Raw genomic sequence first — 13,349 nt, forward strand, 5'->3', positions numbered from 1 at the left:
TTCTGCGTTTGCATTTCAGGTGCCTTGCAGATTACCGAATCCGACGTAAGCGATCAGGGCAAGTACGAATGCGTTGCTAACAATTCCGTGGGCACGGAGTACTCCAAGTCGACCACGTTATACGTGAAAGGTATGCAATTTAATTTTTTTACAAATGCCTGCACCGAATATTGCGCGGCGTAGGTTAAATTAATTAATTTTCAAGCGCGTTCCGCAATTTACAGTTAACAAACAACAAACGTAGCTTTTCATTGTTTCTGTGGCGGAGAAAATATTCCTTGCTCGGTATCTTATTAAAAATACGATATAAAAACGGGGAGAAGAAAGACTGGTGAAAACCAGCGAACTTGAAGCCGCAAGAGGCTGATGTTTTCGTTGGCCAAATAACGAAAGCAGCGCGAGCTCGTCGCACAGCCGCACGCCAATGCCATAAACGCAGACGTTTTCCTGTTTGTAATTAAAATTAATGCAACGCAATTAGGACGTAATTAAACTAAACGGGCGGCACAAAGGGCTCGCGCGACTCACGTAGCGCGTGTTACGCGCCGAGACTTTCCGTTCTTGCCGTGATCTCGAGTCCCGATGGCTGCGCGTTGCCGTTTAAATCGCCATATACTCGCGATTTACAAAATCTGCTCGACGGCTTTGCAAAATAATCGTTCGGAGTTTTGCTTCGCGGATTTTCATCGGGCACAGTTAATTTGCCATCATAAAACATGCGCACGTAATTATCCCCTAATTGGATGCGCCGTTACGCGCGTTTGCATTTCGATTTAATGTCACTCGTAAATAAATAAATAAACAGTCACGTGCGCTCAATCATAATGTAATATGACTTACATTCTACAAACGATCATGCGTATAATGTAAAGTCATATATTATGCACAAGATTTGACTTTGCGCATCTTTCTTATGCAGGGATGTATTCATTTCTCAATTTAAAATTTATGCGGCATCTACCTGATTGGTAGATTTTTAATTATGAGCGATTAATAATTCACAAGTTTTCACGAATTTCAACTTGCCGCGGGTAAATAAGTAAATATTTACTTCTGTATCTTGCTTCCGTAGTAACTTTAACGTCAAGTTGAGATTAATTTTAATTGAAAAGGATCGAAAAATAGAAATTTGAATAAAATATAATTGCTGAAGAACGAGGTATTTATTTTGACGACTGTGCTGTGCTTCAGTACGTCGTGTTTCGCCGAGCTTCTCGATTCCACCACCGTCGGTGAGCGAGGTGATGCTGGGCGGGTCGTTGAATCTCACCTGCGTCGCCGTGGGTGCGCCTATGCCCTACGTGAAATGGAGGAAGGACCCGGCGACCGATCTGACGCCAGAAGACAACCTGCCGGTCGGCAAAAATGTCCTGATGCTGGCGGACATCAAGGAGTCCGCCAATTACACGTGCACCGCCGCGAGCGATCTCGGTGTAATTGAGGCAACCACGATGGTGAAAGTTCAATGTTCGTATTGAATTTTCGACTTGGAGTCGAAAACTTCTTTAATTCAGACAGATTCTATAGACCTTTTATGGATCGCGTTTTCCGGCTTACGTGATACGAACCGATTAATCGCGCGTTGCATTCGCCGGATAATCGATCAGCAAGCTTAGACCTTGCATTACGATAGCAACAATCGCCACGAAGCAATTTACCATTTGGGGGTGACTACTTGGAAAAGAATTTTTATGGGGGAAATATTTTTACTGTTACACATCACGGCTAATAAGTTTACCGTTTGCAATGTTTTTCTAAGATTTTCTTAAATATCGCGACGATTTTATGCTCATTTCGACAAGTGGAATAAATAATTTTATATTTTACGAGACTTAGACATGCTATTTATAAATCGAAATGGAAAAGTAAAGCCATAATAATACTCCCTCTCCTCCCCTGCAGCTCTTCCCGGCCCGCCCGAGAACGTTCAAGTGTCCGACATCACTGCGACGTCGGTGAAGCTGAGCTGGTCCTACAAAGGACCGGATGAGCTGCAGTATTACGTAATTCAGCATAAACCGAAGCACGTGAACCAGGCATACGCCGAGATATCCGGTATCACGACGATGTACTACCATGTTAGGAGTCTCAGCCCGTATACGGAGTACGAGCTTTACGTGATAGCCGTGAACAGCATCGGGCGTGGTCCCCCAAGTGCCCCGGTGATGGTCACCACTGGTGAAACAAGTCAGTACCATAGCATTTACTATCGTATTATTCTAAGCCATTTTTATGCTTCTATCGTAACTGGAAACGATTATTTTCCTTTTTCAAAGTATATTTACACTTCCAATATATTGGAATGACATATATAGTGAAAAAATCGAACATTTTCGAAGATAAATCTTTATTTGACTATACAAATGTATCGCTATAATGAGATTGCCTGAATAAAAAGAGATTGTTTTCAAATTCATCTTTTTGGTGCCAAAATTTTTCAATACTAACATTAGCAAATGAGGGAAAATATCGTTTCTGCATAAATGTCTCATTTTATCTTGAACATTCTGCCCTCGTCAGTCTCGAACTCATCGTTCGATCAAGCTTAGCAAGAATTAACGACATCTATTAAATCAATCATCTTTGACGTACACGGAAACTTTACCGGGCGTTTGTGTCACGATCGCCATGACAAAGTAAACCCACTCACTGAATCAGCTCACGTTTCATTTCTGCATCTTGCCACGAGCATACTACGTGTGTCGTGCAGTAAGGTCAGTTCGCGAGTTAAAACGCGAACGCACTTCGACGTCCCTTTTTTTCCGCGCATCCACATTCGCGAGGATCGAAGGACAATAACGTAAAGGTGTAGTAGAGGAACGGCACTACTCCGATACGAGCGTGAATTTTTTGCACGTAGATAGAATTTTTGTACACACCAGAAAGAAGAGCGAATTTTTACGCACATTTTTTGAGGGAAACTCTGTATTTTTTTCCATGCTGTCCGCCGTGGACGCACGATTTGATCCATGTAAGTGACAAGAAAATTTTTTTCACCTATCACCAAACTCTCTCCCTCCATCTGCTCTTTGTTGCACCAGTGTGTTAGTGTTTTTGCGGGGCCGTTCCACAGCGTTTCGCCGCGCTTCGACGTCTCGTGTCATTTGTATATTTTTTACACTATATATCCAGCCTCTATATCCCAGCCTCTCACTGCCTCTTTCACTTTTTTTCACTCTCTTTCTCTCTCTTTCTCTGTTTCTCTCTCTATTTCTATCTCTTTCTCCAATTCGACTATACGCGTCTCCGTTTCCTTTTTTTCTTTTTTGCAAAAGAAGGGAGGGGGCGAGAAACGGACGAGTACGCGGGGGAGACAGCACGCGAAATTGCACCTTTCCTAACAGAATAGTAGCACACTTCTCACCTCGTGAAAATACGAAAGAGACATGTACCGCTCTCGCACTTCGTATTTTCACTCCGCATTTACTGCCTATTTATATATCGAAAATTGAGAATAATCGTTTGACATTTTTTTTCCTGGGATAGCGGAATCGACAAATGGAGGTGCCAGTAAGTCAAATCATATACTAAGAGTGCCGTAGTACATTTTGGTACATTCACGTCGATTTCTTTGCCTGAGTAGTTTTTTTTTTTGGTTTTCTTTCGTTTTGTTACTTCGCGCACATACAACTGTCACTTTCGCTGACGCAAATACGTGCATACTTTGCCACCTTTAATACTTATACATCGATACGTGCACACACCTTCGGATATTTTTGTAGTTAATTGCGTACAGTGTGAGTTTTTGAAAATATACCCATTTATCACCGTAGTGTCTTAGTGACGCAAAATAGAATTTAATTTCGTTCTTCTTTTCCCTATTTTTACATCGCACCTGCTCTTGGTTCTTATAGTTTTTTTTTTTTTTTTTGAAAGGTTTCTTTTTGGAGGGTTTCTTATCGTGTGACTAACCGACGTGCCCTTCCGCATCTTCGTGTGTATCTTAGCTGCTCTTCATCCGGTCTCTCTAATAACGCTAAAAACCGGCAATCTCTTTTTTAGAACCCGGTACAGCGCCGCGGAAAGTTCAGGTACGGCCGTTGAGCTCCAGCACGATGGTGATACAGTGGGACGAACCGGAAACTCCGAACGGTCAAGTGACGGTCGGTGTTTTTTTCGAAATTATCTTTCACCGTGGTTTTCCAAACTTTCACCATTATCGCTAACCAACGCGCGATATGCCCCTCTGCAGGGATACAAAGTGTACTACACAACGGACTCGAATCAACCCATGGCGTCCTGGCAGTACCAGATGGTGGATAACAGCCAGTTGACAACCATCTCGGAGCTGACGCCGCACACGATCTATACCATAAGAGTTCAGGCGCTCACAAGCGTCGGCCCTGGACCTCTTAGTCTGCCGGTGCAAATCAAAACGCAACAAGGGGTACCGAGTCAGCCCGAAATGCTAACGGCGGTCGACATCGGGGAGACCAAAGTAACGCTCCAATGGAGCAAGCCCGCTCATAGCGCTGAGAATATTCTCAGCTATGAGCTGTATTGGAATGACACTTACGCGAAGGTAGGCAGTTGTACATTTTTTATGTTAAAATCGATTTGTGTTTTGTTTTAACGATTGCCCACATTGTTCAGCCCTTCATGCCACGCACCAATCTTTAATAATATCTTTCTTCCAATATTAATTCTTTTCTCCATATTAATTGGATAATGATATAATATTAAAGAGAATAAATAAATTTTTTTAATCGTTCGGGAATAGAGTAGTAGACCGAAGTTCAGGAGATAAAAAGATTTCAGGGTTTTTACAAGTGACTTTAAAAACGATGACTGTATAACCTACGTGATTTAACGCACTCGACATTTCTGCTCGAATCAGGAGAAGCATCATCGCAGGATACCAGTCACCGAGAACTACACATTGACCGGCCTGTATCCGAACACCTTGTACTACGTGTGGCTGGCCGCGAGGAGTCAGAGAGGAGAGGGTGCCACGACGATACCGTATCCGGTTCGCACCAAACAGTACGGTAAGCAGAACGCGCACGAATGAATACGAAATCGAATGAGTTCATGCAGCGAGGAGTGCCAGACGCATGCTGATACGCGCTTGTCGCGAGGCCAAGAGGCGGTCGGCTACTCGATATCGTAGTGATTTCGGGTAGGACGCACCTGATCCTCGCGCACGATCGCGTATCGCGATGGCACAGCAGGTAGGAGGTGCTGTAGCGCTAGACGCTCCTGCAAATAGCGTAAGCTATCGACGCACAACACCTTGGAAAGAGTCTTTCGGAAAAAAAAAAAGAAAGCGAAGACCTTTCGTCTTCGAGAACGCGTTTGATAATGAAAGAAAAAGGAAAAGAGAGCGTAAAAAGAAAGGGAAAAACAGAAAAATATAACAGAATAACGTTGAAACAAGTGAAGTGTGGGAGAGTGAGAATGATTGCATGCGTTGCAAATAAGAAAGCCGTTTTTGGATGCCACTTTATATATATATCTATATATATACGTACATATCATACATATAAATTGCACTAAGCACTGCATTGATATATGTGTGCATTTTGGGCACCTCTTTTCATTCTCGATAACATGATTGATTTATCGTCCGTTCTTCAGTTTTTCGTTGTCTCGTTCCCTTGCAATTATATAAACGTGTAAGTCGTTAACTCTGCGTTAATTATGCGCTCGAGTTAACATGAACCGCCACTCCGGGAGTACTGTCTCTAATCACATCTTTTTTCGACTGTTCAAGGATCAATGACTTTTTACCTTGAATATTTTACACCTTTCTGAACCTCTTGACCAAACATACCGTTTTGTTAGTATCCCTCGACAGTCACCGTCGACTGTGCGCGCGTCTCAGCGTTGAGACTGTCAAATTATAAGAATTACGAAAACAGTTCGCTTGGTGTACCATCCGATTTATTATACAAGTGAAAATGCTTGATATTGCGTGTGTTATTACGATTTATATTTTAAAACAAGAAGCGTATTTAGTACTTGTGTGAAACTTTGCAAGATTGCTGATCGCAAATTAATAATTATCAGCAACTCTTTTCGTATTCTCGTCTTTGACCTCAAGCTAGGGGCCAGTACGATCGGCCGGTAACTGCCGATTATGACACCCCTATTTTGTTTTTTTCCCCTCCTATAACTGAGTGTTATACAGTCCCCGGGGCTCCGCCTCGCAATGTAACCGGCAAGGCAATCAGCCCGACTTCCATATTGGTAACTTGGGAACCGCCGGCCGCTGAACGCTCCAACGGGAGGATCGCCTACTACAGGCTGCAAGTCGTCGAGAGCGGTCGCTCCGATTCCGAGGCGAGGATTATCAAACTGAATGACACGCGTTTCGTATTGGACGAGCTCAAAAAGTGGACAGAGTATCGGATCTGGGTACTGGCCGGGACCAGAGTAGGTGACGGACCTCCGAGTTATCCTATCTCGGTCAGAACTCACGAGGACGGTATGTATCACAGACACTGACTGAAAGTCTTTCTGTTTACATCAGGCACGCGATGAGTAACGTGTAAAATCCGTGGTGACACACAGCGCGAGAGGATGAACATTTCATATCGATGTTTACCAATAGCTATCGCAATATAGTAATTGATAGAGAGAGTGTCATACGATCTCTCAATCTCCACGTTGTTGAACAAAAATGTAAACGATCGTAATCGAGCACAGAGAGAGAAACCTCAACGCCGCGGTCGCTACGAATTTCACACGCTAAGCTTCGCGAGGAAGGAATACTATATTGGGATGAAGTAATTAACGCGCCTCATCCGAGAGCCAAAAATATAAAAGCCCGCCAAAAGTCCGGTTATACTCTCGCGCGGTTCCAGTGCGGGTTGCGACGACACGCCGCGTGTTATTCTTGATCTGGTGAATGCATTACGTATAATATACATTACTTTCGATTTCAGATTACGCTAACGCCACTTCGTCACCCTTCGCCACTGTCTCTCTTCCCGAACTCTCAAACAACCAGATACTCTCTCTATCTCTCTCTCTTTCTCTGTCTCTCTCTCTCTTTCTCTCTTTCCTTTATCACGACTTTCTGTTCTGTATCCTCTCTGTCGTTTATATTTTCTCTCCAGTGACTCTACACTCATGTTATATTACATTGTATTTACGTTATTACATTCTATTAAATTACATTATACAATATATTATACTCTGTATTATATTATATATATATGAGCTTTCCTCTTCTCTCACGCCGTTCTTGTGTTACAGTTATAGTTTCGAGAAACGAACTATCAAATCGCCCATCGTGACGAGAGAGGAAAAGAGGACAGACACGGCCCTTTTTTTCCGGTCGGGTTACCTTTTTTTTTTGCGCGAACAAAAGTTTTGAACGCGCACGACTTTTTGTATTTTTCGCGCCTCTCCGATCACGCTACTCCGATCGCTTTCCTATCGTTCTTTTCGTAACCTCCTTCACTCTTCCCGATTTTTATGAAACGGCATCCACGCGAAACACGAAACGATGATGGCCCTACTTTTTTGGCTGGCGAGATTTTATATTTTTGGATTTTTGCGGCAATGAAATTCCCAAACGACTTATTCTAGCTTTCCCAAAAATTTCCCCAAAACTTTGAAACACCCCATCTCCCACCCCCCTCCCCCTTTTAGTGTGCCCACAATCATTTTTTCCAGGTGCACGCAGCCACGGATTTTTCAGAAGCTGATAACCAATTTTTGAGCTCAGCTATTAAAAGATGAAAGAAAAAGAAAGATACGAATTTTCTTACCGTTTTTTTACAGGGCCTAATCGCAACTCTCTCTTTGTTCGTTGCCGTTGGTTTTTTTCACCCCCCAGCCCCACTTTTAAAAACTTGGATATCTATTTTGACACGCTAATTAATATCTAATTATACTCACTCAAGTGTTTTTGTCTTTCCTTAAAGCATTTGCAGGAGGATGATCCAGGTTTTGAACAGCTAGTTTTTAAGATCTATTCACATTATCGTAATATATCAATATTAATAATATGTACTCATTACACTCAGTGTTCTTTCTGGTGGTTACCGTGGTTACGTCAGTAAAGATGTTTCGTTTCTCTCCTTTAGTTTATTAATTCACTCTTGCCACGTGTTATGAAGATAGAAGTCAGACTGGCTGCCCCGCGTGCCATTATTTCCGACACTTTTTTTTTCCTTTTTTTTTATACGCGCCACTAACTGAGTAAGCCACATGAAACATGTAAATAACACTAATGAACGAAATTAAATAACAACTTGTTACACGTGCAACAATCAGACGAAAGTAATGGCAACGCGAGGGACAGCTTACGAGTGAAGCGCTTACGTATATATATATATAAAAACTCTAGCGAATGTTATCTCACACACAAGAATATATATATATGAGACGCACTTTTTCACTATATATATATATATTACACATATATATATTTCTATATCTCTGATATATAAGGCTCTTCTGTCTTTAGTTGAGATTTAGTTTTACCTATCGTTTGCACATGTTTAGAGCATGCCTTCGTTTGTTTAAAGACTCCTCAACTTCCACGATCCCAGAAACGCAACCCACTCTCGAACTCGTCCCGTTCTAAAGGAAAGGAAAGAAACCCGAACCGATCCCCACCTCTCCAGATCTCCAACCACCAAGATCCGCCGAACTTTGTCGAGTCTGCGATATCACCTCCCGTGAATACGTTCATATTATATCATCTACATCCTATGAATGGCATGCCGATGCATGAGACAGTTTTGCTTTCTGTTACTTCCCGTCCCTGTCCCGGCCGACCGGCATCCCCCCGAAGGTGCCGATCGATCTCCGCATGTCGAACGTTTTTCGTCCACCCCCCCCTGTTGTCGAATAACGTCCAACACGATCCCTCTCCCATGCAATAAACGAATTCGGCACCGAGGGAAAAAATTGTTTTGCACGATATTTATATAGTAGCCGATGAAAAAACAAATCTCCGCGCGGTCGTTAGCCATGATATTTCCCCGGGAAATCATTTAATCGTAACGATAACTTCTCTCGGTGCGGAGAAGGGGCGGTGCGGTACGACCGTGATCGTTAAAAGTTTCATAACGCGAGCAAGTTAGAAATAACAAATCGTGAGATTAAAAAAAATAATCGAATGCGAGAGAGTTACAAAAAAAAAAAATAATAATTGTCCGGTAGATCCGAAAGCGAGAATGGGAAGTAAAGCGCGCGGAGAGGAAGAAGGAGGTAATCATCGAGCAGGCGCTACTCTATTTATCTTCAACGGGTTATGAAGACATTCGCGTTGGGCACGTGCAGAGCATCATTTGTCGCGGAGGATTATGGCGCCATGATTGCTGAACGAAAAGTCGTACCGACGCGTCCGTAACGATCTTATGCCTTTCACCGTTCACCATCATGGAACGCTCCCCCGCCCCCGGATCCTCTTTCGTTTCTCCACCCTTTCGCCTGCGCACCCGCTCTTACACGAGCTCCCGTACCTGGCATTATCCCGTTCACGGAGCAACTGATCCGGTGCCCGTTCACCCTCCTGAAGCAGACTCGGCAGAGCGAAGCGAAACGATAAAAAGCACTGCTCAAAGCACCCTGCCGTGTAAGCTCGCACATTGTCAAGCACAAAGATTCACCGTCACGTGTATAGCATATATATATCTTATACGCATACGACTACTATTACTGACTGTCATCGTTTTACTATTTATCGAGAGATATCACGTTGCTGCTACATGGTATTATATATTATACTGTCTCACCGTATATACGTATGTGTGCACGGGCACCTTGCAAAAATCACGTAAACGCGTGCCGGCACCGTATGTTTCACGTATTATTTATTACTTCTCGCACCCACCACGCACGCATACACGCACCCCCCGCGGAGTCTCGCGGTGCCACGCGCGAACGTACACGCACGTGCGTGCGCCGCGTGGTGCTGGCCGCCGCCGCGCCGTCCGTAGTCTTGTTCCCCTGTGCACCGATTCTCAAAAGCACAAGCACCTGCTTTTACGACAATTTTCGGCTGCGAGATAGCACGTAGCATTCACGTAGGATACGCGAATGCGCGGGCGTGTGCGACTTGGATATGCGTATACGTAGAGGCGTTAACGCTCACATGCTGCGTGAGAAAGCACCGTGCACAGCAGCGGCTATACACGTCCGAATAAATATTGTTATAGACGATGCAATATCGTGCCGCCGAGCACCAGCACTGAAAGCACCCTCGAAAAGCACCCCCACTGTCGACTGTCGTGCAACCTGAAGCTCCTTCCTGAGGCGATCTCGAAATGATGCGGTGCAAAAGTCATAATAATAACCGAGACGGATGGATTGTTGTTGCAAACAACATTGTTCGTTATCAATAAAAGTGCGACCTAACTTGTCTTAAAAATTATATCGCTGCATCGGCTATTACTCTGTGATGATTACGGAAAATCAGCCGAGAAAACGGACGATCCACGTAAGCCAATAGCGTTAAAAAATTATCCTCAGAAAGGATACGTGAAAATTATTTTTCGTACAAAGGCACATGTGGATGGTGTTGTTATCGAAAATTTATTTTTCCGTAAGCATACGGGAATTTATAGCCGGCACAGTGTATATATAATGTCACGAGAAAGATTACAATCGATGATTGACGATGATTGGTTCGCGATACATTTTTTCGAGGCCGCGACAGGAAGGTGCGCGCGTGAATGCGTGAGTGATTGTGTAAAAGGATACCGGATGGAAGGAGGACGACACGCGTAAGAAAGCGTACGCGAAAAGTAACGAAAAAAAAGGAAAAAAAACAAGGTAGTGATGAATCACAAAGGAAAACGGTATACAATAAAAAATCAAATCGAGAGTTCGCGCGATATTTTCTCTGCGCCCAAACGTTCCCGACGAAGAAGAGAGTCGGATAATTTGTATTCGAAAAAGAGAGAAGAAAAAAAAAAGAAACGTTTTCGCGAAGCGTTTTCTTGGAAACATTTGAATACCAATACTCATCAAATCTATTTCTGATTATATTCTCATTTATATGCTCATCAGTCACAATTTTCGTGGATTCGACAAGTAAATCGTTTCCAACGTTGACTTCGCCTCCGCCGGAAGAGTCAATGATCTAGAGAATATCACCCCCTTTTTTTTACATATAGCACGAGAAATGTGGAAATGCGAAACGCACGTCCGGAAGTGAAACTCGCAGTTTCTGCTTGTGCGTGAGTATCCGGCGCAGATGAAGTACGCTCTGTCTACGAAAACGAAAAGAAAAAAAAAAAAAAAGACTTACCGTATGCTGCGCTGACCGCACGGACGAAAACGGGAAAGCCGGACATACGTAGACTGCGAGCATCAGGTCCCATTAATTTTCATTACGTAATCACTCGACGGTCGTTTTCTATATTATGTCTTCGCTCTCTGCATGCGAAATTCTGATCCAACTTCTGTGTCTCTATAAGTGAAACATAGTACTCTATTATTCAGATGATACTTCGATATGTACGAAATATTCTATTTAAATGCCATTTATATAGCATCTCTTTCTATATACTCTACTTTTTATCTCGAGAACACGCACACGTTTTTTTTTTTATATGGGTATCTAGAGAAGGTATATAATTAAATTGTATATGTAAATGTGATTTATTTCCTTTTTATATATCTGAACTTTTTAATCAGCGGTTAAAGCAACGCTCCTATCGTAGGCGTAATGTTAAAGTCTTTAAGAGCTTCGGCTGCCCGTTTGATTGTTCCTGATTGTTTCCTCCAATTTTTTACTTGATACGTAAACTATATCATTGTTATGTCCCAATAAAACGCATGATTTATGACAGTTCGTTTCCTTTAGCTCGAACCCAGCTAGTTCCGCCAATTTGAATTAGACATTTTAGATGTCATCGACAGTTTCGACCACACTCGATCATCGACAGGTACGATTCGTTAATCAAATAAACGGCACAGCTACCTCTACCACCGCGTCTCGGCTGTCGAAATGTATTTACGCGCGCGTTTTACGCGGAATTTTGTGATTTTTGCGTGGATGAATGCGCGGGTGGATGTTGACATTGAGAGAAAGAGAGAGAAAAGAGGAAAAGGGAAAGAAAAAAAAGAGAGGAGGGAAGGGGAGACAAATAGCGGGCTACTTTTTTATATGGTATCCCAAACGGGAGCGCATGGTCTCGCTGTCTGTCTCTCTCTCTCTTTCATTTTCTCTACTTCTCTCTCTCGACTTCTCTCTCGCTCTCTCTTTTTCTCTAATTTACCCTGCCTCCCCTTTGCAGAAGCGACAAAAGTTTTTGATCGAGCTGCTGTTTTTTGCGGGTGACTTTTTGGAGTTGCGAAAAAAAAAGTAAAACAATTTTTCCTCATAAGACACTCCACCCCACCGACATGTATCCCGATCTTGTATCGTGAATTTTTTGAGTACATACGTAAAATGTCGCGAGAGTAATCGCGAGTTTTTCTCACGACTGCCCATTTCTATAGAATACTGTAGTAACAACCGACGAAACCTTTTCTCTCGTTTGATACATCCTAGAAACCGTCCACCTTTATTCTTTCTTATGGTTTCTCCTACCTCTAGCTTTCTTTTCGTAGGCATTTTATCATAGGTCTTCCTTTTGATGTCTCGTGTCGGGGGAGGAAGAGAAGGGAAGAAAACAATATCACGTTCTAGCGGAGATTTCGACGCCCTCACAATAAAACTATTATCACCCCGCGACTTTGAACGCACAAATTTCAAGTACCATGTAACATTTGGCCCTCGTGTCTCACCCCCGACACGAGGCAGGTGAACACATTGAGCCTTTAGTTATTTCATATTTGGAGTAGTGATTGCGCATGCCAAAAAAAGATATTCTCACGTCTCCCGCCTCTCTGCGACCAACTGCAACCGAGGGCCAAGCGATCATTCATTTTTTTTTTTGGTCTATGTAACGATCGATTGGAATCATGAATCTTGTTGCCACCGACATTCGTTAGCAGTTGCGAAATAAGCAGTGTGATTGTCAATCGAGCGCATGAGGCCGGAGCGAAAGGACCAAATCGAGCGAATGCGAACGCGTGCCTGTTTCGAGAAGAGAAGGATAACGAGATCTCTATCTATATATATATTTTTTTTTGTCGTAAAATCGAGAATATAGATATTATATAGAGAGGGTCAATTTTGATGATAATCAGTAGTGTGCTACCCATTGATATGCCTTAAAGATTAATTAAATTACACTGTAATTCTACTCAATGTACGTGCGAAGTTGACACGAATTTTTACGAGTTTTTTTTCCCACTTTTTTGGCGACTTTTGGGGCGCAGCTGAAAAAAGTGAGTATCCCTTAGCTCGTCTCGAGTTGTGCCATGACATTTTTCTATACCGTCTATTTTTATTTCACTTTTCCTTTTTGTCACCGTCTCGTTTTTTGCATATGTAC

The 13,349-nt window shown here is 42.9% G+C and overlaps 1 protein-coding gene across 10 annotated transcripts in view; it reads left to right on the top strand.

The window, feature by feature from the left end:
* The window catches only part of LOC105200931 (tyrosine-protein phosphatase Lar), a 225,861-nt gene that overhangs the window by 200,693 nt on the left and 11,819 nt on the right, over positions 1 to 13,349 (top strand). For 2 of the 10 annotated variants that reach the window (XM_026135377.2, XM_026135373.2), the window contains 9 exons: positions 20 to 130; positions 1,192 to 1,467; positions 1,903 to 2,187; positions 3,487 to 3,510; positions 4,003 to 4,103; positions 4,193 to 4,522; positions 4,838 to 4,988; positions 6,131 to 6,427; positions 13,234 to 13,242. In XM_026135377.2, coding sequence (XP_025991162.1) covers positions 20 to 130; positions 1,192 to 1,467; positions 1,903 to 2,187; positions 3,487 to 3,510; positions 4,003 to 4,103; positions 4,193 to 4,522; positions 4,838 to 4,988; positions 6,131 to 6,427; positions 13,234 to 13,242 — 1,584 coding nt within the window. Of the gene's footprint in view, positions 1 to 19; positions 131 to 1,191; positions 1,468 to 1,902; positions 2,188 to 2,314; positions 2,972 to 3,486; positions 3,511 to 4,002; positions 4,104 to 4,192; positions 4,523 to 4,837; positions 4,989 to 6,130; positions 6,428 to 13,233; positions 13,243 to 13,349 lie in introns of those variants that run through there. The other 8 variants (XM_026135375.2, XM_026135374.2, XM_039450210.1 and 5 more) reach the window with 8 other exon arrangements.

This window comes from Solenopsis invicta, chromosome 6 (assembly GCF_016802725.1).
Source record: "Solenopsis invicta isolate M01_SB chromosome 6, UNIL_Sinv_3.0, whole genome shotgun sequence".
Lineage (NCBI taxonomy): Eukaryota > Metazoa > Arthropoda > Insecta > Hymenoptera > Formicidae > Solenopsis > Solenopsis invicta.